This window comes from Ursus arctos, unplaced genomic scaffold (genome assembly GCF_023065955.2).
Source record: "Ursus arctos isolate Adak ecotype North America unplaced genomic scaffold, UrsArc2.0 scaffold_15, whole genome shotgun sequence".
Taxonomy (NCBI): Eukaryota; Metazoa; Chordata; class Mammalia; order Carnivora; family Ursidae; genus Ursus; species Ursus arctos.
This window is the reverse complement of record NW_026622819.1, coordinates 8,655,808-8,681,234: the sequence shown is the minus strand read 5'-3', so window position 1 is coordinate 8,681,234 and position 25,427 is coordinate 8,655,808. Positions and strand designations below refer to the sequence as shown.

Below are 25,427 nucleotides of genomic sequence, written 5' to 3'. Positions count from 1 at the left end.
TGAGATTCAGAGAAACAAATTTGGTCCATTTTCAGTTTTCTAGGCTCCTTTTTTGCTTCCGTTTTTATATCTCTTTTGTCTTTAATTCTTTATCTTCATATCTCATTTCTTTTCTGTTTATCACCTTGTGAATAATCCATATAATAGTTAATGTTTTCTTAGTATTGCGCAAGCACACTCCCCGAAGTTTTTATACTCGTGAAAGTATAAATCCTTTAAGTTTCAGTTTTACACACACAACGTAAGCCTACAATATGAACACTGGCGTTCTGAATACATTAGAAATGCTGGTGATCCATATTCAATGTTTGCTGTGGTTACTTAATAAAGGAAAAGAGGCAATAGTAGATAGCCCAGGATATTTTTACAGTTCATCAGAGATGTGTTTTCACTACCCAGGGAATTTAGAGAAATAGCTAAAACACAAACCGATTTTTATTAAAATAATTTGTCAATATCTTTGGGTTCTGATGTTCTTTCTCTTGAAATCGGAATTCTGGGCACAATAAAAATACAAAAGATGCCACATTTCTTTACTCTGAAAAAAAAAAATCCACAGGCAGAAATGAGAAAATAAGCTCCAACCTAGACATCAATTTTGTAAACTAATACTATTAAAAATCAATCTCAAAGTGAGGACAAATGATGAGAAGTTTTTTTAAAGAAAAAGTGTTCTTTTGCTGGTAAGGAGTGCTCTGAATCTTCTTGTATCTGATGAAGGACATTGTCTCCTAAATATAAGGGAGGCAGGAATTTTATAAGATCTGGAACATATTCAGACCCGGGCATATAATTTAGGGCCCATGATGTGTGTTGGAGGGACAGGCTGATTGATGATCCAGACAGCCGCAAGCTGTCTCAAGTTACTTGTCGTCTGAGGTTTATTTCAGCTATGAAGGCAGATCATCTAAGCAAAGTCAGACCCTAGGGAACCCACCACCCAAAGCCGCGTAAGATCCATTGGCATCCAAAGCTCAGCTCAGTACTTTAAATTAGAATTAGAATTGCATAGTGGAAATCAGTACTTGGCTTGGCTGGTTGGTAGTAGGAAGAAAAGCAACTTGGGAAACAGAATTAAGTGAATTTCAATCCACGAACCTCCTCTGCTTGAGATCCTATACTGGGAATTCCTCCAGAAGCAGCTCATTGGTTAATAGAGAAGGTGGATTATACCCAAAGAACTGCATATCCTCCTTCTGTGACATTTATCTCTCAGGTCTATGAAGTCCTCTGTGAACAAAATATGGGGTTAACGGGAGTATGAAGTCAGACCAAGACGATCGCAGTTAGGAACAAGGTGTATTTAGGGTGAGCTGCTCCAGTCAGCCAATACTTAAAATACACTGCTGTACGTTGTCTCTCTCTGGCCATCTCTTTTGTGTAATCAGAACAATTCTTTAGTTCTGATCTTATCTACATTAGATCAAGTTGTTCTGAAACTGGGATTTCTTTGGTGCTGAAGATCTGGGGGTACCAGTCATATGTAAGCATAGTAACAGGAGCAGTAACGTCACTGCCCTTACTCGACAGGGCCACCCCCCGGGTGAGTCCCCCAGCATCCCCATTCTCTGGGAAGGGAATGGGTGGCATGCGCAAAAAGATTTCCTTATTCAGATACATTGGGGAAACTGTGTTAAACTAAGTTCACCCAGTGGCTTCATTTTATCTAATGGCAGGACCAGCAGAGACTTGACTTTGCTGACATACATTGTAAATCTCTGAATTGAGTGTCAAGCACAGCATTTCCCACGCAGTGCTACAGAGAAACCCTTTCTAGAACACAGCATCCTGTAGCACAAGGATTCCCAGGCTCTGTCATAGAGGAGGTAATAAGAGCAGGTTGGGTGCGAAGCCAAATCCCACCCCCCCAAGCACTGTTGTTGCATCTTCTTACATTGTAGAGTCAAATGTAAATTGTTTGTTGATGCATCAGTAAACATGTCGTTAGAGATCACACGGTCCTCGGTTTATGTTAACACTGGAAAGATTGGTTACATGTGTAAGCTAACTAGACACAACTCCAATGAGTGTGTGTAGAATGGCTGAGTAAATGAGTTTCAGGGCAGGTGTCACACAGGTGGCGAAGATTATACCTGCGATTATACCTGTGTATTCACCTGTAGTAGGTATAGCCTAACAGAGAGACGTTGAATCACTGTGCTGTGCACCTGAAAGTCATGTAATGTTGTGTGTCAACTATATTCAAATTTAAAAACTTTTTGAAAAGGAAGATTACAGGACGGCTGGGTGGCTCAGTCGGTTAAGCATCTGCCTTCGGCTCAGGTCATGATCCCAGAGTCCTAGGATCCAGTCCCACATCTGGCTCCTTGCTCAGCGGGGAGTCTGCTTCTCCCTCTGCCTGCCACTCCCCGTTTGTGCGCACTCTCTCTTTCTCTCGCTCTCTGCCAAATAAATACATAAATCTAAAAAAATAAAAATAAGTCTAAAAAGAAGATTATATCTGTGGAAAGGGTTCCAAGGCAGGAGGGAGGAGAGCCAGTCCGAGAGAGGAATTTCTAGCCAGGTACCTCTAACCACAGAGAGATACCAACGCCAGAAGACAGCTCTGCAACCTTACCCACGTTGTCTAATCTCTTTGGACTGCCTTTGTCTTCTCCGTAAATTAGAAATACACCTTCTACGTAAATTAGAAATGCCCCTCTCCTAGGGAGATGCAAAGCAGAAATGGAAACAATAGATGTGACTTTTCTTGAAAAAGTTAAGCTCCCCTAGAATGTAACCTATGAGCAGTAGCATGTGAAAAAAACCTGTAGCTGATTCCCTCTCTTTGTGACCTTTATTGAGACAAATTTTTATTTTGGCACAGGGGTCAATGAATTTGAGAAGGCAACACCAAGGGAATGCAGTATTGTAATTCGTCAGTATCTACATTAATCGATGTATTACTGTTATTCCAATGTGCTAATGTCAGGTAGGAGGACTACCTTCAGCTTCTGTTCCTGAACACAAACTTCGCTTACGAAAATGCCGAATTCAACTTGTCTCACACTATTGTCTTCTGAAATTTTCATCCTGAGAGAGTTCTCGGGTCTTTGTTGGATAACAATCTTGACCTAAAAATTAAACGTCCTCCTAGGTTTGTCTCCTGAGGCTAGAATCAGTGGGTTTAAGTTTTCACCTTTACCTCCTTTCTGCTAAAATTAGACAGTGAATTGAGATAAAAATTTTTTTGGCTATCATGCTGAATATTTAATCAAATTACTTAAGTCCTGTTATAATGTGTCATATCAGTTACTTGACTAATTTTCAATATTTCTCAAAAATCAATTTATTTCTAGTTCAAAAGGTGCTTCAGCAAACTTCCTGTTAATTAACTGCCATTTTTATTTTTAGAGCAATTCTTATACAAATTAAATATGCTTATCTTAGCCACCTCCTTGTCCGTATTTCTACTCATTACCTTACTTCTCAGCAAGTATGAGAATTTCTCAAGATCTAATTCAGTGAAATCCTCTGGATAAGATCTCAGGGTGCTAAAACGTACAATTCCTTTTGTCTTTCAAACAGATGGAATAGGTTATTTATTTGGAGGTAATAACTCTTGAGAGAACTGCACACCATACACTATAAACCTGTAAAATTCTGCTTTGTTTAATATTATTTTCATTCAGAGGGTTGAGTTTTCATTTGAATCATTTTCTCAGACCAACTGCTTACCAATCCTGGCATGTGACATTGGTCCTTATATGTGTTATAAGTCTGTACTTGATTTTTAAAGTCACAGTTATTAGGAAAAAGCATAAGGAATTTTTGTGTTTCTTCCAGAATTTGTCTCAACCTCTGCCCACAACAACCACTGATTCCTTGGCTCCCAGATCCCGTTCTGCTATGCCTTTTCTCTCTCTCTCTCTATTTAGATAAATCTTTAATCAATTAAAGCAACTGGCAGATCCATAAAAGAAGGTTCATTATGGTTAATTTTTTAGAAAATCAATACATCTCATTAAATATGTATTCTAACCCAGCAGGAGTAAAGGTACAGAGGTGGAAATGAACAGGTCCCATTCTGGGAAAAAGGGACTGACATGATTAGACCAGAGGGCTGGTGTTGCCACAGCTATTTTCCATTCTGTGCAAGGAAAACGTAGAGGCAGAAGCATGAAGCCAAAGGAATTTTTTACTCACACAATGTTGCAAGGCATCCAGACTTAATAAGAACCAGCCTTCCACATTTAAAATAAAAAAGCACAATTTTACCATTGTTTATAAGGTTAGGGCTGGTCACTTCATGCTGGACACACAGTGGTGTTCTCACAAGATAATCGTATCATCTGTCGCACGTTGGTAATTGCGAATCTCAGAGATAAGGTTGACTCAGGAAGTAAGCAACTGCTAGCAAATGACTCAAAGATTCATTATTTGGGACTAGGATTAAAAGGGCCATTTTCTTTTTTTGATTTGTTTCCCTGAGTTGATTTTTTTGGTTTTGTTCTGTTCTCCCAATTCTCCGCTCTGACAGGCTCACGGTGAGCCCTCGGTCACGATGGAGGTGGAATGAGGCACTGTGCTCCTTCACGGTGCCTCCTGGTGTGGAAGCTCTGCCCCTAAGAGGCAGATGTTTACGTAGCTGGTTTCTTATTTGTGACCATCAGTTCGATGGTTGACTTTATTTGACGGTTCGTACGGACCTAGGTACAGCAGCATGGATTCATTCACCAAGACCTCTGGGCGCAGTTATCAAAACTAGACCTCTATGATAATAAATCTTGAGAGTTCATTTTTGTTTGGTTTGTAGAACTCCTGGTTTTGTCATTTTGGTTGCTTTACGTTGCAGAAATATTTTATTCCCTTTCAGCTCATTGACTGGAATCAGTGACCCAGGACCATCAGAGTCCCTTCCACCAGTCTTCACCCCCACTACCTAGAACTTGGATTATTCCATCTGTCTGAGCTGTAACTCTTCAGTGCTCTGGCCATGCTACCTGACGGCGGGGTTCCTTAAGTCATACAGCACAAGCCAAGCCTGGGAGGATGTTGTAGACATTAATTCCACCTACAAAATGCACTTGTTTTTTTAATAGGCTTGTCATGCCTAATTAAATTATATTTCCCTTTCAATGTGACATCTATGGCATGGTTAGGGATACAGATTTGATTTTTTCAATTATGTTCTACTAGAAAGAAGGATAGATTCTAGTTTTGTCCATGAAAACCTAGGGTCAAAGAAAGTAAATGGATTAGTCAAGGCATTTTTTATATTATTTAACTACTGTTGTAAGTTGTGTCGACAAGACCAGTCAACATATGTTGTTATATTTATAGGATTATCTTAACTTTCCCTGATAATTTATTAGCTTACCTATTTTAAGAATTTTTAATATATGTTTTTCTGAATTCTGAAGGATTAATTAGAATAAGATTCCATTTAAAGAATGTTTCATCTAGTTTTTATAAGCATAACCTGTTAAATCAAGCATTAAGGACAGAGGAAGTAGAAAGAAGGAAGCTTTTGTAACATGCCCAATTCAAAAATAGAACATTAGCCACAATTAAATTTGTTTCATTTAGCCTAAGTAATTAATCCTTGTTCTCTTGATCTTGGGTTAGTTAGCAGCCTTTCAAAGTGAATGAGTTCTGGAAATCCTGACTGAATCTCTTAGCAGTCTGAGAGTTGTTCATCTGTGGTGATGATAACGCCTCTACAGGGGTACCTGTAGCCAACAGCCTATTTTTTTATTGTCTCAAGTGTTACGAGTACCTGTTGGAGTTCTTTAATCAGGCTATTTTGATGTTTCTTCCAACTGACCCAATTATAGATTTGTGGCTCTGACAGGGTTCTCCAGGCAAGCATGAGAGAAAATCAGAACCCACCTGTTGATGATAAGGCTGAATGGCTCTGATTACTCATCACAACCAGTAATAACAAAATTGAGACAAGTTTAGTTTTATAAAGAGTTGGTGACTAGCATGAAAGTAAGTACACATTATGGACAATGAGGCACTGAAAATCTCCAGGATCTCATTATCTATCCCGTAAAGATTGCATTAGGATTACCACCAACTGAAAAGTCTCTTTTAAACCCAGAAATAGAATCTTTCCTTCAAAAACTTGTTGACCATTACTGTGCCATTCTTTAACATGAAAGGGAGCATGCTTTTAACCAAAGTGGAAGGTTCATGAGGGCTGAGGCATAATCATACTACTTGCCATGATTAAGTGGAGCTGGAGTTTCTCTTGTTTTCATTTGCCAGGTTTTTTTGTATTGGAAGCTTGATAAATAGACCATCTCTCACGCTAGTATTAAACTAAATAAAAACCTGCAGAATGCCATTTCTAGTACCTGTATTTCATAAGGTGAGGAAGAAAACTCTTTGATATTACCCAGCAACAGTCCCTAAGATGGTTTTAGATGTAAAAGACACTTTTTAAAGATTTATTAGTTTGACTATGGGGTGTAAATTTGGAGAAGGCAGTTTCAAGAAAGAGTTCTCAGGGGACACAAGATACGAGTATAAGTCCTTAGTGTGTAAAGACAAGAAATAACTGCAGCTTGGTTCAGAACTATCCCATGTGAACAATTATTCAGACTTTTTCAATAGCCAAGCAATACCATCTTGAATGTTTCACCTCTTGGTCTGTAAGCCACATAAATCAGTTTTAAAATATAGATTTTTTTCTGTGTTTTCTCCTCTTTTATAATGAAGTGTTTATATTAGATACCCTTATAGTTACACGATGACAGATTCTTATGATACATTGGCTCCAGAAGTTCGCTCAAAAGAAAGAAAAGGTGCTAGCCACATTACAGAAGGAGTTATGGCTATTGACAGAGCATTTTAAAAAGACTAATAATCTCCCTCTGGCAGGGAGCAAAGGCTCTTTTCACATTTACCTACAGACATACAATTACCTGGAGATCAGTACTTCACTTTTATATCTTCAGCCACTGATCAAAAGTAACTTCAGACTGGGGAGAGGATTCTGGTGAGATGACAGAGTAGGTAGGAAGCACCAGGTATCTGGTTTCCCACATTGGCAGAATGTGTCTGATGTATTTCGGAACTCTGGAATCTAATGAAGGCTTGCAACTTTCAAGGGAAAGCGTGGAGGGTAGATAGTGATTAATTTCAGTCAATTTCAGCTCTTAACATAGTAGCAGCTTCCCTAGATCAACTTACTGGCAGCTCTGTGTGTGTTCCTGAGCAGTTTGCATGCAGCTGATGGGAACCAGGGTGGGGAGCAAGGACCCTGTCCACCAAATAGGAGAGATCTGCATTCTGATCACTGCTGCTTCTGATCATGGAGGTGCAGACACAGAGGTGAGACTGCCATTTTTGCACACCTCTCATTGCTGCAAGCCCCTTCTCCTCTGGCTGAGGTGACTTCCAGGGGAATTAAAGGGTTGGCACCCTCGCTTCTCCTTTGGTTCCTTTTTCTCCCCTTTTGGAAACCAGACTTTAAAAACTAGGACATTCAAAAGCAAATGGATATGCAGAGGAAAATAACAGTACCCCATGTGCCCAGAGAAAGGTACAAGTTCTGAAGAGACCTGAGAGGACCTTAAGTTTATACCTCAGGCCGATCCTCTGCACAGAGACAGCTTACAACAATCAAAAACAGAACAAAAACCAAAGAAACAGCAAACTTGGGGAAGGGGAAGAATCTGATTTCCAGGATTACATTATTAGATTCCAGTATCTACTTTTACACACACACACACACACACACACACAATCATAAGGCATACAAAGAAACAGAAGTATGGCTCATGTAAAGGAAAAAAAGAAACCAACAAAACTGTCCCTGAGAAAGACCAGATGGCAGACCTACTAGACAAAGACTTTAAAACAACTGTCTTGAAGATGCTCAAAGAACTAAAATGCGATGTAGAGAAAGTCAAGCAAATGATGTCTGAATAAAATGGAAATATCATTGGGGCGCCTGGGTGGCTCAGTCGTTAAGCGTCTGCCTTCGGCCCAGGGCATGATCCCAGCATTCTGGGATCGAGCCCCACATCGGGCTTCCTGCTCTGCTGGGAGCCTGCTTCTTCCTCTCCCACTCCCCCTGCTTGTGTTCCCTCTCTTGTTGGCTGGCTCTCTCTGTCAAATAAATAAATAAAATCTTTAAAAAATAAAATAAAATAAAATGGAAATATCATTAAAAAGATAGAAAACCTAAGAGGAAATTTTTAAAAAAGAAATTCTAGAGCTGAAAATGACAGTCACTGACATGAAAAATTCACTGGAGGGATTCAAAGGCAGATTTGAGCAGGCAGAAGAATCCATGAACTTGAAGACAGGACAGCTGAAATCATCAAGTCCTAGGGACAGAAAGAAAAAAAATTAAAGAAAAGTGAACAGAGTCTGAAGTATCTGTGAGTCACCATCAGGCAGACCACATACACACTGTGTAAGTCCAGAAGGAGAAGAGAGAGAAAAAGGGTCAGTGAGATTATTTGAAGAACTAATGCCTGAGTACTTCCCAGATTTGATGTAAGATGTGAATGTAAATATCTAAGAAGCTCAACCAGCTCTGAGTAGGATAAACCCGAGGGACCCACACTGAGACACATAATCAAACTGTCCAAAGACAAGGACAGAGAGAATCTTGAGATGAGCAAAGGAGAAGTGACTCATTACATTAAAAAGATCCCCAATAGGATTAGAGCAGAATTCTCATCAGATACTTTGGAGGGCAGAAGGCAATGGGCTGTATATTCAAGTGCTGAAAGAAAAAACCCTGCCAATCAAGAATCTTGTATTACAGAAGTGCGGAAGAAAGAAAGACATTCCCAGATAAATAAAAGCTGAGGGAGTTTGTCGCTAGGATTTTCCTGCAAGCAAAGATAATCCTGCAGTTTGGAATAAAGTCACTAGAACCATATGAAGAAACATAGATCTCAGTAAAGGTAAATACATGGGTAATTGTAAAAGCAAGTAATATTGTCATGACAGCTTGTAACTCTTGTTTTCCATGTTTTCTACATAATTAGAGATGGATGCATTTTAAAAAAACAATTATTTTATGTTTTTAGACATATGACATTTACAGAGATGGAATTTTGTGACATCCATAACTGAAAAGGGTGGGGATGGAGCTATAAATAAGCAGAGTTTTTATATGTTATTGAAGTAAAATGGTATAAATTTAAATTAGAATTTTATAATTTAGGATATTAAATGTAATTCCCATGGTAGCCATAATGAAAATAGTTATAGAATAAATATGAAAGGAAATGAGAAGGTAATTTAAACATTTCACTACAAAATATCAAACACAAAAAAATAGGAATGCAGGAAACAAGGGACAAAAAAAGCTACAAGGTATATACAAAACAAATAGCAACTAACACAAGTAAGCCCCTCCTTATCAGTGATCTTTTTCTTTTTTTCTTTTTTTTTTTTGTTTTGTTTTGTTTTAGATTTATTTATTGCTTTGCGAGAGAGAGGGAGCAGGGGAGGGGACAGAAAGAGGAGGGAGAGTCTCCTAAGCAGGCTCTGCACTGAGGGGCTCAATCTCATGACCCTGAGACAAAAACAAGAGTAGATTCTCAACCAACTGGGTCACCCAGGAGCCCCAGTAATTATTTCAAATATAAATTGATTAAACTCTCCAGTCAAAAAACAAAATGGCAGAATGGATTAAAAAATGTGATCCACCTGTATGCTGTCTACAGGAGACTCACTTTAGATCCAGATGTTACGGGTGAGAGAGAGTCCGTGTCATATAGATGGAGGTCTTGATCCTTGGGTTCCCCAGGAGATTTATGTGGGCATCGGTGCTCAAAATAAAGATAGCCAGAGGGAAAGTAGCAGGCACAAAGCAGTTTATTAAAGTGAAAGTACACTCTCAATGTGGGAGAGCTGGACAGGTTCCATGAGGTGGAAATGGCTCCTAGGTGGTTTTGGGATTGGATATTATTGGGTCTCTCTGGGCTGGCCAGAGCTGTGACTTATAGTGGGGTGGTCTCTAATGGAGGCTATTTCCAATCATTTGGGAAACTTCTCCCACAGGTTGGGAGGGGGAGTTTTTTTTAACCCTACAAGGTTTGTATGGGAACTGTCATGGCAGCCTTCCTCCACCCGTTGGGGCTGATACCACAATGCAAATGCATTATAATGAGTCTAGGGGTTACCCTGGGGCAGAGGTGGAAGAGGAGAATGCGTACTCCGCCCCTGTGGCTCTTTGGTTCATCAGCTCCAAGGTCTGGGAAGCCATAAGGTCAGGATGTTGTGCTGACCAGGCTTCCAATGTGTAGCTTATCACCATCCTTGCCTCCAGTTCATGTCTCTGTCATTCCCCTTCAGAGACTTGAGACTCTGCCTTGGGGTGTTCCTTCCACCACTCCTGTCTAGCGTCTACTTAACACGAAGACACGAACAGATGGAAAGTGAAAGGATAGTTGTACACCCATGTTCGCACCAGCATTATTCACAATAGTTAAAATGAAGGAGCAACTCAAGTGTCCATCAGCAGGTGAATGGAGAAGCAAAATGGGCTATATGCATACAATGGAATATTCTTCTGCCTTTAAAGGAAAAGAAATATTGATATACAATATGGATGAAGCTCAAGGACGTTTTATTAAGTGAAATGAATCAGTCACAGAAAGATATATACTGTATGATTCCACTTATATGAGGTCCTTAGAGTAGTCAAAATCATAAAGAGTGAAATGTTGGTTGTTTGGAGGATGGGGAGGATAGGGAGTTATTGTTTAATGGTATAGAGTTGCAGTTTCGCAAGATGAAAACAGTTCTCGAGATGGATGGTGGTAATAGTTGCAAAATACAGATTTACTTAATATCACCAAATTGTGTACTTAAAAGTGGATAAGATGGTACATTTTAGAATATGCATATTCCACCACACTAAAAAAAAATTGAAAAAGGAAAGAGTAAATTTAGAGCTTCTCCGCAAAAACTCACAGGCCAGTTGTAGCAGCCCCAGAAACAAAGAAGCCAAAGAGGTGCTAAGGTCTCAGAGACAAAGGGGCCATGATGTTTCTGACCCAGCACTGCTCCCCATTCCAGCCTTTTTAAAAATTATCTTTCCTCTAAAGTTGGCTTGAGAGATTTAAGTTTACAAAGACATTTGAGTCATCCCAAAGACCAGCTATACAGACGACTCTTATCAATGATCAAAAGAGGTACATAATCGGAAGGGACTCAAGTGACTTCTCTATTGTCTGCCACCTTACAGAGCACCAGGTGGTTAGACCACAGACCACTACTCAATATCACTGCCACCAATGGAGAAACTAAGTGGGCTCAGAAATCAGTTTAGTTCTGAACTAGAAATAGAAACAGAGTCATAAACAAACAAATAACAGAGAAGTGAAGAAATCTGCAAGAGCAGGGCCCTGTTGCACCATCCTGAAATTTCCACCAGCTCTTGTCTACGTGAGAGCTCTGCTAAGAGTGTCCTTCTGGGGCGGCACAGTTGGTTAGATCTCCTGAGGCCATCTGCACCTTCTTTACACAGAAAACTCCAGCAAGGAGCATTATAAAGAGAAAATAATTGTTATTTGCAATTTTCCAGAGGTTCTGAACTTAGAAAACTGGCTCAATCAGTCTTACATACAAGTATTTAAAGGACACACACACACACACACACGCACACGTGCACCCAGAGGCTAGAGTACAGAGTTACAAGGTTACAGTTAGTCTATCATTGATGGAAACACAGTATGTTCTTCACACAATGACAGTCTCTCCACTGGTCATCGCATACCCGTATTGCATATCAGAAATAAAGTTATTTTCATCAGAGACTAAGTAACTTAGAAGAAAGGACCCAAATATTCATTTCTGTTGGGAACTTGAGCAAAACAGTGATCTGTTGTTGGCAGTGATGCCGGTGGCAGCAGAGTTGTTCTGTTTTGTTTCAATCTGAGTGAGCAGCGTGCTTTTCTTTTTTTTTTTTTTTTTTTTTTGACATGTGATTCCATGACACTGGATGGTGGAGAGCACATTTCTTGCAAATGGAGGCAGGCCAAGGTAGTCACTTTCCTTTCACAAATCTAGGTGTCTTTTGAACCTGATGGACAACTTCTTTCCTTGATGGCAGCTTGCTGTACTATTCTCCCATATAAGGTTCACTAATTTTGCATGTTTTTTTTTATGTGGGACTAAATACAATAGAAATCCAACTTGCCCATTATTATTAAATTCTAAAATTCACTTGGTTTTCACCACCCAGCTCATCACCCCAGTTAGAGAGGCCTGAATCCTCTTTCTTCCCTCACGCCCAGCATTTCACTTGTCAGTTTCATCTTCATGGTTCTCCATCGTGGCTGCTATCCTGTCCCTGACCCGCAGCCCCCTCCGTGGTCATGAGTCCTTGTTTTCGTCCTGATATACTACAGTTGCCTGTTAAATGGCACGAATCATTCTATGACTTTCAGTCTGTGCCATACCACTCCCTCATTTTTAAACCAATTAAATCCAGAGAAATGGGGGAGTGGTTCAGTCTGCAGTGGGTGCTGGCACTGCTGGCCTTTCTGTGGGCCTCAGCAGCTCACCCTAAGACAGGAAGCTCCTCTGCTTCCTCCAGACTCAATCCCAAGATGAGGCCTGTCTGCTTAGGATCTCCTCTGCATCCACACAGCATCCCAACACACCACAGGGGCGCTGCAGGGCTCCAGGCACCCTTGATATCCCGGGCCCCATGCACAACTCTAGCATTCCTCCTCTGGGTTCCTGAAAAGATGGCATCCATCTGGGAGTCTGGCCACTCTCCTCCTTAGCCCAAGAAGAACCTTATCTCTATCCATAACTCTCTGAAACCAAACCAAAACGAAACCCGATTTGATCCCCTTCATGGTGTTAGGCTGTGAAAATTGCAGTTTGGCTCACCCCCCTTCAGACTTTTTCTCATCACCCCTGTGGCACAACAAGGGAATTTGTTCCTAAAGAGGTTGAACTCGGAAATCTCAGACCTTAGAGATCCCAAAGCTTGAAAGCAGGAAGGGGGATAGAAAGGAGAGGGTGCCAAGATTCCTCTTATTGGTAACAAGAATGGCTTTTTCATTCTTTCTGTTGTTTAGAAATTTAGGGAACAAAGACAATATGTGACATAGTACAATTATAGGCACAAATCACCCTGGGTTGTAATGCTTACAATTTCAGTAGAAGTTCAGAGACAGCGAGTTTTATTGTCAAGAAAGAGACTATGTGTTTCTCCAACCTTCAGTCTTTCTATTCTGAAACCTTCCTTCTTTTTTTTTTCTTTTGAGAGAGAAAGAGGGCACATGAGTGGGGAGGGGCAGAGGGAGAGGAAGAGAGAGAATCTTAAGCAAACTCCATGCCTAGCACAGAGCCCAGTGTGGAACTGGATCTCATGACCCTGAGATCATGACCTGAGCTGAAATCAAGAGTTGGACGCTCAACCAACTGAGCCACCCAGGCGCCCCTGAAGCATTCCTTCTTGAGGTATCAGAATTCTCTTTGTCAGAATATCAGGTGGATCTTGGGGCTCCCCTGACCTATAGAACAAATCCTGAATGTTCACTTCCTATATCAAGCCTTCCGTGGCAAGCCCAGTGCAACCTAACGTCTCCCTTCCCTGGACTCCGTTATTAGCCTGCCACAGAAGGTTGCTTGCGGCTGTAATTATTCTATGTTCCTGTTTTCTTTTTTTCCCACCCAATTAGCCTCCAAGTTTATGAACACAAGAAAAAAAGAAGCTATTCTTGCTACCCAAATTTCATATGAAGATAAGATTCCATTTCCAGTCTGAGGAAACAGCTTTTCTCAGCAGCAGAATCGAAGGCTAAAATGATTGTATGCCCTTAAAAGAATGAACAGACTTTGTCCGGAGGTCTTCTGCTCTATGGAATAATTTTACTTGATTTGTTTCTCCAGTTGGTGGGTCAAAAATATAAATTAAAATGTATCTTTCCAAATAGGCTAATAAAGAAACTAAATGAAAAATCTCCACTTGTCCAGTAAAATGTCAGTGCGCCCTATTGGAAATATTAGAAATAAAATCATTCCAGTGGGTTTCCTTGACAGGTTGTGGTTGGTTATATATGGTCGTGACTCCTGTCATTTTCCACGCTGTGGAGTCCATGGAAAACAACAGTGTTTGTGCAGCACCCCGGGGCAAGTCGGAGAGGCCGCTCCGGGGAGGGGGGAAGCAGCTGTCCGCACCCCCCTGAATGTGATGGGGACGCCTCGCATTTCATTCATGACTCATGGATTCAGAAACCATGCTGGATGAATTCACACCTTCAAATTTATCTGATATAATTTTTTAAATGGTAGTAACAGCAAAAAGTGGAGAATGCTACAGCCAAATCTTCTCTCTCTTTTCATTTTTGCTTTCAACCTCAGCAATGTCCAAGGTCACAGACCAGTTCTCCATACTCAGTCGAGAGTGTGAATGCCCCGGATGCATAATGATTGAAATAGTTTTCTGTTTCCTTCCTCTATCATTTCCCTTAGGAAGAAAAATTTTAAGACCCCATTCATCCGTCTCACATCTGTGGGACTCACGTTTGCCTAAGTTGGTCTGTGCAAGTTAATGACCTGGTGAGGTCTCAGCGTGCTGAGCTCAGCAAAAGTAAACTCTCAGCCAGAGCTGAGTATGAAATAATGATAAGTAAATACAGCAGGTTGCACAGAGGGCTGTCCAGGCACAAAGGATCTTCTCAAAACTATATTAAGTATTGTCTTTAGGAAACAAATAGGCTACATTTGGAGGTTTTCGGGCAAACCATTTTTGTCAGAACTTCTCAGCTGTCAAGTGAACGAAGACACTTTCCTATTTCAGTCATTTAGACATCAGCATTTTTTTGTCCAAGCTAAAATAAGCCACCTAAACATAGGATAAGAGCAGATATCAAAATTACAAAGGTCTGTGTTTTATTTATTAATGCCTGGAATGAAGATATCACTGCCTTCGCCCATGAGTTTCCTCTCCTTACCCCCGGGCACCACACATCAGAGGATTAAACAGCCAGAGGGTCTGTCCTTTAGAGACATGTATGGAGCCAAAGCATTTCAAATGGTTTTCAGGAGCTAGCTAAACATGTCTGATTGGGGGATGGGAGACAGGGAAGGAGTTTAGCTTTGGACACATGCCAGTTCCATCTAAAAAATTTCAGAACAGCCAACTTTGCTACAGGTACTCATTTACTTAGTTCCAGAAGTAAATTAATGGAACAGAATTGGAAGCTGCAGGTGGGATGAATTAATGTGTTGCAGGGTTATTGGTAATGCCCAAAACACTTGGTAAACTAAAAGTACTCCATAAAGATGTCATTATAAGTACCTTTATCATTGGGAGTAGCAAGATTAATAATGATGAAGCAAGCCCAGGAAGCAAAGTTGGATTTTATTTTCTTTGGTTTTCACGCAAAGGAGAATGTGTCAAATTAGTAAATGTTATATGGTAGAGCCATGAGATAAATTTCATCAGGGAGACAGGCGGATCACTGGGTTATCCTGGTTCAAAGGACACCTAGCTAGCTACACATTATTTGTAAAGCTTTTCTCCCTTGCTTTAAATGTTTCTCTTTGCTTGATAAGGGCCAGAGCTCAGGAGTTATGTATACGATCATGGTCTCCATATATTTGTGGTTTGACTCTTACTTGTTAAATAGTTCAAGCCCCAACATAGTTCCCACAGAGGGAGTTTTGAAGTTACGTCAGAATTACCATATGTTTTCTTGCCTTCTGTGACCGACGAGCAGGAACTCACTGACAGCCGACACCTACTGAATCCTGTGTCTTCATTAATCCTCGTGGGTTGCATTCTGTCCACACATTTACTCATTTAATCTTTGCAACAGCCTTGTGACATAGGTGCCATTTTTGTTCTTGCTTTACAGGTTTTAAACAGCTGAGGCTTACAGGCATGAACTAACTTGCCCAGAAATTCCATCTCACATCCATCTAGCACCAAAAGGCCATGCACTTACCGTGAGGAAAATCTGTTCTGTGTTCTGTGTCCACAGCAACCCAACAGAGAATACTCAGTAATGGGAAATGGACAATATTGCATTCATGTGACCTCCTGTGGCCTCTTTTTCCCCCCGCCCCTACCTTCCTCTCCGCCCTCTTTCTCCATTTTGGCCTCATTTCAACTCTTCCCTTGACTTTTTTTTCCCAAAGGCAAATATGCCATGCGAGACCTCGTCCACAGGCTTCCAGGCGGGAACAACAGCAACAACGCGGCAAGTAAGGCCATGTCAGATGACACAGTGACAGCCGTCTGCTGCACCCTGCATGAAGTGATCACCAAGAACATGGAGAACGCCAAGGCCTTACGGGATGCCGGCGGCATCGAGAAGCTAGTTGGCATCTCCAAAAGCAAAGGAGATAAGTAAGTCGGACAGTGACTTCGTATCACAATAGAATTGGTCCGGGTAGAAGTGGTTCTAAGTGTGCCCAGCATCCACTGGGCATGGGTAACACTACTGAATGCCATTGGAAGGCATTTGTCTCTGATAACCTAGAGAAGGGAAATAGCACATAGTTTCCAGTCTTCCCACCCCACGATGAGAGTTGGTCTTCCTGATAATTTCAGTTTGAATAATGACTTGGTGACTCATGACGTGGTGACTGCTGTGTTACTGGTAAGGTAGACTTGACAATCCGGTGTGCACACACGAGCGTGTTCCTCCAACATAGACTCCACCACCAGCTTAACCTGTGAGTGTGAAGGTATTTTGTGGTTGCCGTTCCTTTGTGGTTGCAGATCCAAGGATTGGTGGCAGGTCCACATCCTTTGCCCTTTGCCCCTTCAGCTGTGCATAGTGAGTCATGCAGGGGGGGTGGGGGGAGCAAACGGAGTGCGGGAGTCAGGCCGATCTCAGTGCTGACCCACCATCCTCCCGTGTGAACTGTACATTTGGAGCAAATTGTTTAATGGAACAAGTCACTATGCCTACACTTTCCAGTCTAAACTGAGGAAGGGGCCATCATAATATCCTAGAAGAAGTGATAATCGTGTCTTAAAGGATGAATAGGAATTTTGCAGGCAGAGGGGATGGTGGTGAGGAAGGACTTTTATACAAGCAGCATGAAGAAAGACAAGGCTTTGTGTCCAAGCAACTGCACCGCCAAGAATGGAAATGCCCACAGTTTGATTTAAGAATCAGTGATATCTTACTGCACGCAACCAAAACATATCTTCAGCAGCCAGAGTGTCATTATATCAGCAAGCTGTCAATGTTACAGAAACATTCGCAAACCTTAATTAAATTTTGCCTCCTGGAAATCCCTCAATGTAGTCAATGAGATTAAGAGGGTAAACCTTTTGTTATCAGAGTTCTACTGCTTCACTTTTCATTCCCCTCCTCCCCCATTTCTTTACCTCTAAATGCTAAATAATTTTTCTTCTATTGTAAAGGCTGTGAGGGAGGTACTTTGAGACTTCTTGGAAATCATCTCATTATTTTATTTGATTCAGGATATTACCATTGTATTAGAAAAGAAGTCTCAGGTTTCTCTGTAAGCACCCTGAGACCTCCCAATAAGTTCAATCAACAATTCAGTATTAGTATTTGAATACTTCTCTATATCAAGTAGAGGCGCCCCATTGGACTCATGTAATAATGGTGCAAGGTAGATGGTTGGCTTGAATTATACCTCATTATATTGGACTTCAGATAAATTGCTCTTTTACATAGAAGACCACATGGTCTTCTTCTTCTTGTCGTTTCAGTAGAACCTTGGAATCCCTAATTGCAATGCGCCCCTGTTTTGAGCATTAAGAGCTTAATGTGTTAATGCTTTTGTAAGCAAACACACACACGCAATGAAACCATCATCCACAAAAATACTCTGACCTATTTGTGCATATTGGTGAGGTGATCAAAGATTGTTTTCTCTGAAGTGTAGGACTAGAGAGTTTGAGGGGTGGTCTGGTGTATATTAATTTCTTCCACCTGTACAAGCATCTCTATTGCAGTAAACATCACTCAATGGGCCTTAAAGAGAAGAGATGCTTTTATCAGTCCTGTGGTCAAAGAAAATTACTTGGTGAAACTAATTTAAAAATCATTTGAGGAAACCATCCGTGAAAGAGTGTATATCCATGTTGCCAATCCAGAAAATGGTCTTATTAGGTCTTGTCCAATCTTGATTATTGTTAATGGGAAGTTGCTTTCACTATGGATGATCTCATAACTGTCCGTTGATTTGACTGGAAGTTTCTTTATGGAAGAGTGACATGTTTCATCTCAATGTTCCTTGACCTTTTTTTCCAATGTTAATAGTCAAGATTTACATCAAGTTTAGTAAGAAGTGTTGAATTGGATGGAGTCAGACATCTTCCCAGTTCTCCTGCTTATCTCATCCATTCTCCCATGTGGCTTACCTCTTTTTATTTATTTAGATTTATTTATATATTATTTTAGAGAGAGAGAGAGAGCAGGGGGAAAGGCAGAAGGAGAGGGAGAGACTCCTAAGCAGACTCCACAGCCAGCTCAGAGCCAGACTCAGGTCTCGATCCCACAACCCTGAGATCACAACCTGAGCTGAAATCAAGAGTCAGCACTCAACCAATTGGGCCACCCAAGCACCCCTTACCTCTTTTTTGTATAATAACTAATTTGGGGATCAAACCAGGGTTTTTATAACTGCAGATAGCCTCATCTCCCACCTATACTTGAATTTTGTTACTGCTTCTCAACACCCTTAAAAGGAATCCAGAAGAATTATTCTGAATGTTAACACTAAACTCACCACTTCACTCAATTCTGTTATGACATGAGACACTGAGATTCCCAAGGCCTCTGGGCATGTTTCAACAAAATAGAAATTCTTTATTGAAAAGAGAAATTATGATTCGTTAATAATTGGAAAAGGGAGGGATAGCAGTTTGCTCTAGTTAATTTATAGTATCCTTGCAAATCTGTCCTCCCTAAAATGTCCTTAAAACATTATTACCAGAAATAAGTTTATTTCAAACCTGATTTTTAAATTCAGATAGCATAAGAAAACACAGGTGGAAAAACATGCCTTTCTGTGATTCTCCATTTTTATGCATTTATATGTTTCATTTCTAAATATGCACAAACTGAAACATGTCATGCTATTAATGAATCAGACTGGTGAGTTGCCAATCACAGTCTCTTTGAACTATACAACCCACTGTAGCTTGCTAATAACCACAGGACTGGGGTTCTGGGGTCCTACAGCTTGGAGTAGCTGTGATGAACACCCACAACCAATTGCACCAACTGACATCCTCAGTCACCCCTAATTTCACAACTTTAGTGAGGATCAGACATTGTGTAATCATTAATGACTACAGGAGTCTTAACACTTACTATTTTCAAGTCTTGGTAACAAATTATTCTTTTCATATCATTTTAAACATCCATTATGGACGTTCTGTCACATCCATTTATTTCAAAAGTACATTTGGGTTTTTTTTTCTAATTTTAAAAATTATATAGGAAATAGTGTGTGGAATGTGTCACTGTATTTTGTCATAAGACAGAAAAGCTGTTAACAGTCTCGACTGTGACTTGTCAGTGAGAAACTGTGTATTGTGGCTTAGGCTATAGTCACTTGTCACATTAGAAACACTCAATTGTCCAAGTCCTTCAATCAATAGTTATAGTTGTACAACTGGAAGTTGCTATGGGACCAGTCTAGTGATGGACTTTTAAAGTCTAAACAAAGCAATGTCTGTTTGACCTTCACGTGTTAAGACATTGTAATATATTGACATTTTAATTGAGAGGTTAAAACCCACTATTACACATTCACAGTCTTTTTCTATTTTGTAACTAAGCAAGAAGTAGAAAAAAAATTACACTGTTTCCAAGGAATTTTTGCATACTAAGTATGTCTCAACTACCTTACCACACTCCCTGAATATTCATGTATGTTCCTCAAGAGTTGCTTGGCTATTGGCATGGACAAATATCTAGCTAACAATGATAAAATACAGCAAAACATAACATTTAACCTTTGTTCAGCATTGATTACATAAGATTAACATGTACCTGTGACCGCATCCATGAAAAGACTTAAAATTCTCTGTCTTTAAATCAAAGGAATTTAATATGACATTTAGAGCACGACACTCTTATAAATTTTGGAATTTATAAGAACTCTACTTTTTTTTCCTTTAAAAATATACACAACTGATGAATTGTTGAACACTACATCTGAAACTAATGATGTACTATATGTTGGCTAATTGAATTTAAATTAAAAAAAAAGAAAACCAAAATAAATAAATAAATATGAAAATACATGATATGACTAGTATTTTCAAACACAGCCAAATTCCTATTCCAGCTCGGTAATAAAAATAGTAAGAATGATTGTTACTGTTACCGGTAAGCACATGGATGAAGGAGCCTTAAACTTACTTGGTCTAAATCACAAACGTGAAGACCCAGGAACGTAGCAGACACGTAATGGACCGTGTATTAATATCCAATAATTCCATGACAACATGCATGTCCTCAGAACAGCCACTGTCTCTGGACCTCGAATCCAACCTCAACTTCATCCCATCTCACCATCTGCTCACATTCTATTTCAAAAGCCATTTTGTTTCAAAGGCATTTTTGGTCTCAATTCAGATTTTCTCTTCTGGGCGTCCTTGGACCACCGCAGCACTGGTCAGCTCCAGGGGTGGACTTCACCTTGGAGTCCTCCTGAATAGTTGCATCCTGCCCGACTCCAGGAGTCACCATACACATAGACCAGGGGTCAGCCATCCATGGCCCAGGGGCCAAATCCCACCTACCTCCTGCGTTTGTAAATAGAGTTGATTGGAACACAGCCACATCCACTCGCTGATGTATTATTTATGACTCTTCTCATGCTACAGTTGCAGAGCTGAGTAGCTGCGATCGAGACCATATGGCCCCCCAAAGTGGAGAATATTTATTATCTGACCCTTTAGAAAAAAAATATGCTAGCCCCTGAGACAGTCCACAGGGTCACTGGCAGCCACTAGAGTTGTGCAGCTGCTTGTAGAACGAGCCATTAGAATAAAGAATCTACGGGTAATAGTTTCCCTCACCACCGGCCAGAATCACTTCCAAGAATTTGATCAAATTAAATCAACACTGATTTATGGACCTCATGTCTGTTTTGAGACACAGATGGGCACTGACTCAAAATTTGAAATATTTAGCTAGCATTGCATAGCGATTTTAAAGCCATGACTCAAGAAAATGCTAAGAACCACAAGTCCGAAGGTTTATGTGATTTTAGTTTCTCACTATGGTCCTGAGGATGGAACTGTAATTGTTCGCAGGTCTTTATCTATTGATGCTGATGCGTTCCTCTGTGTAAGTGTAAGAGCGGATGTGCACACCTCTTGCTCCACTCCCAGTCTCCTGCGCAAATGGAGAGCAGCTCCTGTCATCACGCAGGCACGTGGAGCCAACACTATATACACCCTCCTGCTTCAGTTGAGAGAAGGCATATTTTTTTTCTTCTTACTACACGGGTGTTAACACAACACTGCCATTAAAACTCCCGACTCTGGCCCTTCCTGATGGCAGGTTTTCTCTTCTTTCTGTTCCACTAAATCTGCATTCAGACTCAAGGCTCTGCTCTTCCTTTTGCATTTTGAAAATTCTTTGCCAAGTTGAATGCATTCCTGCTTCCTGCTCTCATGGGTGTGTTGAGGAGGGTTAGTTGGAGACTTGTAGACCATCCCTTGCACGCCCCAGGCTGAGAGGGGAGGAGCTGGAGGCCATGAGAAAGGACGTGTATTCCTGTAAATGCTGTAAATTCCTGACGAGTCGGTGTCCGTCTGAAGCCCAGCTGCCCCACTTCACCACCTTACGTGTCTTGTCTTTTCTTTATCAGACACTCTCCAAAAGTGGTCAAGGCCGCATCTCAGGTCCTAAACAGCATGTGGCAGTACAGAGATCTGAGGAGTCTCTACAAAAAGGTAAGGTTTGCTCTACCTTCTTGCTTCATGGTTCACAGGGGCCCTGAGCCCAAAGACCCAGTATTGGATCATAACAAGGGGCACCATAGCCATGGAAAGGACTTGTCCAACAGTCTGAGTAATTGCAACACAACTAAAGCAAGACAGTCAATGAAGAAGCAGAAGAGAAGGGTCACCAAGTGTCCCCGGACAGACACTAAGATCCATGAATCTTCTGGATTGGACAGACCCATGTTCATAGGGTCTTACCCTAGATTGTCCTATAGAAAAGAAAATAAGCTTGTTTTCCTGAGCGTCCATATTGTACAGTAGACTAAAAATTAATGAACTGAGTAATTTTGCCTAAACAACAACAACAGAAAAGCATAGATAGGTGTTGGCAATAATGGTGGAGAGAAGACAAAAAAAAAAATATATATATATATATATATGTGTGTGTGTGTGTTTGTGTGTGTATATACACACACATACATACATATATGTATATTCAGGAAGCCAAGGTGTATCACAGCCCACGAGCAAGGAGGAGAAGACCCGACAGCCTGCCCTACGTGCCTAGCCCCGACTGTCTCTGAGTCACTGCCCGGGGGGAGAGGGCTGCTATGTCTGATGACGGCTGTGGATCAGGAGGAGAGGCTGGGCATTTGTCCACCACACTCTCAGGAGGCAGGAGGGAGTTTATATCATACATTTCACAGAGCTGTTCAACCCCAAAATGGTTTAAACATAAAATCAGGGGAAAATGTCACATGTAGACACGTCGATTGTATACCTCATTTCCAAGGGATGCCAAATAAACGGTGTATAACTCTCCCTCTCTGGTTAGAAGGGGAGAATTTTTTAACGGTGTATCCCAGAAGTTGTTTTTATTGTGACCGGGCCAGCAAATGTGGGTAGTTCAAGTGATTGATGATCCCACGATAGATTTGAGAGAACAGATAGGCGTGGAGCGAATCACTAGTCCAAAGGGAGCGCACCTTAGGCTTGGGTCTCGGTAGGGATTCAGACAGCCTAAGCAGGACTGTGGGAGGGGGCCTGCGCTTCCTCAGAGCCCCTCCTTGCAGCCCCTGGCCGCCCGTGTGGAGGAGGAGAGGGAGTGGAAGTCACTGCTCCCTTCTTCCCCAGCCTGCCGGTCTCGGGTTGGGCAGGCGGGACCACAGCAAGAGGTTTGCATCACGGAGCCCAAGACCCATCTTGCCAGAGGGAAAATCTATCTTTTTCTAAGCTGATGGGGAAAAGTAAATATTTAATAACTGGTTCTACTAAGTTGTAGTCTGTTTCTAGACTTCCCCCAGTCCTTTCTATTTCCCTTACGCTCTCATTACTTTGCACTTTTTTTACAAACGTTAGCCTATATATTTTTCTTCCAAGACTTTCCTATTTGCTAAGAGCAAGTATGTTTAAGCTGAAACAGAGATGGCAAAATACAGTGTTTGGAGAGTGTTGTAGATGGATTATATTCTTTTCTAAATATTTTGCACGTTGGGATAAGCCCTTCTCTCAAATGTTTTGGGTTACATTTTGTTTTGCTTGAAGTTCACATCCCAGCATCCCTACTTAGTTTCTTCATGGAGTCCTCCAGGAGCTGACTGAATTCTCTCCCGGGGCGGGATCCTTCAGCTCAACAGGCAGCTGGACACGAAGAACACGCTATAAATTAGAAGGGAGCTGGTGGTTCTGAGTCAGTGGTTCCAGAAGCTCGATGAAATATTACTGCCTCAAATAAACTTCACTTTCCCTTGGATCCTGAACATTTCTTTGCTGAAATACACCTTCCCCTACTTATGTGCATTGAAGGGAAACTGCTTTTAGAGAGTAGTTGTTGAATGGTAGTATGAGTTTTCCATCTTAGTTTTTTCCTAGGTTAGTAGTAGAGTTCAAAAAGTGTAATTGTCTTTTTATTTTCATGAAGGAAAAGAATGTGTTGACAGGAATTTAATGGAGCTAAAAATCAAGAGCTAAAGATGCTCTCAAATGTGCTTCGTGTGAGGACGTTCAAGGAGGATGGTCTGGAGAAACCGATGCTGGTGTTTTCAGTTGACCCATGGTGATGTTTTTAGTTGACCCATGATTTAAAAAGGTTGAGAAAAAGCTGTCCCTAATAATTTCCAAATTATGCAGTTGCGAAATGAAATGAGGACCTTTATGCTCAGTATCATAATAGCAAAGCTCAAAATTCACAAAAGCTTTTCTTTTTGAAAAATCCTTTGGTGAGAAGACCGAATTCATTCATCCTTATGAATTGTTGTTAATCAGTGAGGAAATAGATTTCCTTTCTGTTCTTCCTTGACAATTTACATATCATTGAAAAAATGTCTGATCCGTATCTTTTAATTCTCCATGCTTCAAATCTGTTTATTAAACATCTATTATAGGCTTAAAGAAAGAAAGAAGAGTTTCAGGGAAAACATAAGACACGGGAAGCAGCTAATGTGGGTAAAAATGAAATATGGAATAATTACTGCTAACTTCATTAGTTTCAGAAATATGTGCTACAGATTTACTGGATGAATTAGGGGTAGGAAAATTATAGAGCAAAATCTCGAAGAATTCATGGAGTCTGCATAAATTAGGAGGTAAAGCTTAAGGGCATTATGTATAACAGGAAAACAGGAGTAGGGAGAGAGAAATTGAAATGAAAACGGCATATCTATGGGACAGAATTAAAGGTCCATCTGTCACTGGCTAATTTCCTCCCAGGACTCAGGCACAGTGGCCAGAAGCTCATTTCATTAGCTCAGTGACTTTATTTTACTTTGAGAGACACGTTTAATAAATCAGAATATTCTTCCAACTGGGTGTGTTGACCAGTAGAAAATGACATTTGATTCCTGAGACATGGCGAGCCAAAACATATTTGTGTTATCTGAACCTTCAACTTCAGGGAGGCCTGGACTTTTGACTTTTTTCCCCTAAAGGAAAATAAAGAATTCCAGAAGAACGTTATCACATGCATCATGCAACACCCTTTTTTTTTTTTTAGACCAGTCCCTAAGTTTGGATAACCACAAATAGAACTTTAAAATTTCTTTATGAGCTGCATCAACCCAGAGACTGCTTTCTAAAGGAAAAGAAGATGACCCTTAGGAGCAGACTTGGTATAGGGATGGAAGGGAAGCTGGGGGTCAACAGTTCTTGACTTTTGGGAGCCTCTGTACTTTAAGAAAATGAGGTCACTGGGGCGCCTGGGGGGCACAGCGGTTAAGCGCCTGCCTTCGGCTCAGGGCTTGATCCCGGCGTTATGGGATCGAGCCCCACATCAGGCTCTTCAGCTATGAGCCTGCTTCTTCCTCTCCCGCTCCCCCTGCTTGTGTTCCCTCTCTCGCTGGCTGTCTCTATCTCTGTCAAATAAATAAATAAAATCTTTAAAAAAAAAAAAGAAAAGAAAATGAGGTCACTGACATAATGGGGTGCTTATGTTTGACCATGGTGAGGACTGTTGGGAGAGCTGGTTTTGGAAGAAAGGATACAAAATTCGAGGAGGGGGGACATAGAATTATAAGATTACAGAAATCGTTGTTTATATACCTTGGTAATCTGTACAACGTCTCCCAGAACTAGTTACATTGGTTAGGATACAGGC

At 40.9% G+C, this 25,427-nt stretch overlaps 1 protein-coding gene across 1 annotated transcript in view; it reads left to right on the top strand.

The window, feature by feature from the left end:
- CTNND2 (catenin delta 2) overlaps nucleotides 1-25,427 on the top strand; it is an 885,151-nt gene that overhangs the window by 820,838 nt on the left and 38,886 nt on the right. The window contains exons 18-19 of the mRNA XM_044386968.3: nucleotides 16,081-16,291; nucleotides 21,760-21,844. Of these exons, the coding sequence (XP_044242903.3) occupies nucleotides 16,081-16,291; nucleotides 21,760-21,844 (296 nt within the window). The remainder of the gene's footprint in view (nucleotides 1-16,080; nucleotides 16,292-21,759; nucleotides 21,845-25,427) is intronic.